A 1,698-nucleotide genomic window follows, 5' to 3' on the forward strand; every position below is an offset into this window, starting at 1 on the left:
GTACAGTTGAAAATAACTACGCAATGACTTTGGCGTTGGCCAGTCGGAGCCTCCTTTCGTCGGAAAGTAGCTTTACAAATCTGTTAGAACAGAAGGGTTTCAGTAAAACAATTAATATTAATAAAAAAGTTGAATAAAAATAAAAATAAAAATTAAACTAAGTAATTTAAAAGTTGATTAATTTTTATAGTCTATATAATGTGACAGAAAATATATATGTGTAACCTTTTGAGTTCTTCCTGGTTGGAGGGACCATTTGGAATGGGTTCGTAGAGACCCGTGGCCAAGTTGATGTGAGTAACAGTTTTCTTGAGCAGCTTCTTGCCCGCTTCCACAAGATTGTTCAAGTTCTTTGTGGTAGCTATGTCCACAGAAGCAAGATCTTAAACTAGTTAAGTGATGGATACTGATCTTAATTATGTTCTATTATTATGTTAATCTAACACATACCTTGCTTGTGGGAAAATTTTGGGGCAATGCTCAAGGTAAAAAGGGACAATGCCGTTGGCAGCATATAAAGGCCGGTTATCTTTGTTGGGCGCCGTTAACATGGCCGTAATAAGACCACCCGTGCTAGTCCCAGTAATCACGTCGAAGTAATCAGCAAGCCTCACATCTTTCCCATCTAGTTCCTATATAATTACAACGCATTTGCGCCTTATTAGAATTCACGTACCATTACACCATACATGACACACACACACACACATATATATATATATATGGTTAATTACATAAATATACCTTTCAGTTTTATTTTTTATTTTTTGAAAATTTGTTATTTTTAGAAACTACAAAGGTATAAATTGAATTTGAAAAACATGTTTCGTTTTCATCCTTCATGCACTGCAAAATACAAATACACCTTTAATTAGACTGAATTTGTATCTTGAAATATATTTCTTGAAATAATTCTCAGAAACTATTTAAAAGCATTTTTGTCTTCCCACTCATGTTTTTTTTTTTTTTTTTTTTTTTTTTCCACAAAATGCAAGAATGAAATTGAAATAAGTTTTTCAAATCTAAAGGACGCTTTTGTAGTTTCTAAAATTAGAGGAATAAATAGAGAAAATCTCAAAACTAGGAGGCTTTTTTTTTTTGGTGGCAAAAAAGAGTGGCCTTTCCTTGAGTATCTTACTTGAAGTTGAGATTCAAGGTACTCAAGAAGAACCCCCGGGATGATTCCTCTAATTCCTCCTCCATCTATGCTGAGGATGGTGATAAGGTTTCCCTTTTTGGGAGGCTGAATTCTCTCGGCCATTGAAACTAGTGTTTGTGGAAAGTTGCGAAAAAGAAAAGGAAAAGGCTTGTATTATAATGTAAGCAAGCGTTTGTATTGCTTTGTGGTGGAAGCACCTAGAGCGAGTAGTCCTATTTATAGTTGTCATTAACGTGTAGGAAAAAAAAAAAAAAAACGTGTGCACTGTAATTCTTCTGCAAAAGAAACACATGTTACTCTTTGTGCTCTATTCTTATCTGATTTTTTTCTTTAGTTACTATACCCGCCAACAATATGGAATTATTTATATTTGTTTATTTATTTTACAAAAGTCTGCATTCCATTTATAAATTTCTTAAAAATATACATGACATCTTCTTCATAACATAATGTTATTAATTGTATGCTTAAGTAAAATTTGTAACTATTAATTAAATTTCTTAAGAATTGAAGTGTCGGATCTTGCGCAGCGCGCCTTA

The 1,698-nt window shown here is 33.0% G+C and overlaps 1 protein-coding gene across 1 annotated transcript; it reads right to left on the reverse strand.

Moving 5' to 3' along the window:
• Positions 1 to 419: 419 nt before the first annotated feature.
• LOC112091214 (patatin-like protein 2) lies at positions 420 to 1,276 on the reverse strand. The gene is made up of 2 exons (XM_024164248.1): positions 1,139 to 1,276; positions 420 to 632 (listed from the first exon to the last, which is right to left on the reverse strand). The coding sequence occupies exons 1-2, from the start codon at positions 1,259 to 1,261 to the stop codon at positions 435 to 437; spliced, it is 321 nt and encodes a 106-aa protein (XP_024020016.1). The 5' UTR covers positions 1,262 to 1,276; the 3' UTR covers positions 420 to 434.
• Positions 1,277 to 1,698: the final 422 nt, after the last annotated feature.

This window comes from Morus notabilis, unplaced genomic scaffold (assembly GCF_000414095.1).
Source record: "Morus notabilis unplaced genomic scaffold, ASM41409v2 Scaffold123, whole genome shotgun sequence".
Lineage (NCBI taxonomy): Eukaryota > Viridiplantae > Streptophyta > Magnoliopsida > Rosales > Moraceae > Morus > Morus notabilis.

Excerpts from the sequence above, each read along its gene's own strand:
- LOC112091214 (XM_024164248.1), bottom strand. The coding sequence starts at position 1,261 with ATGGCCGAGAGAATTCAGCCTCCCAAAAAGGGAAACCTTATCACCATC. Across the intron at positions 633-1,138 it reads ACCTTGAATCTCAACTTCAA|GAACTAGATGGGAAAGATGT; the intron begins GTAAGATACTCA and ends GTAATTATATAG.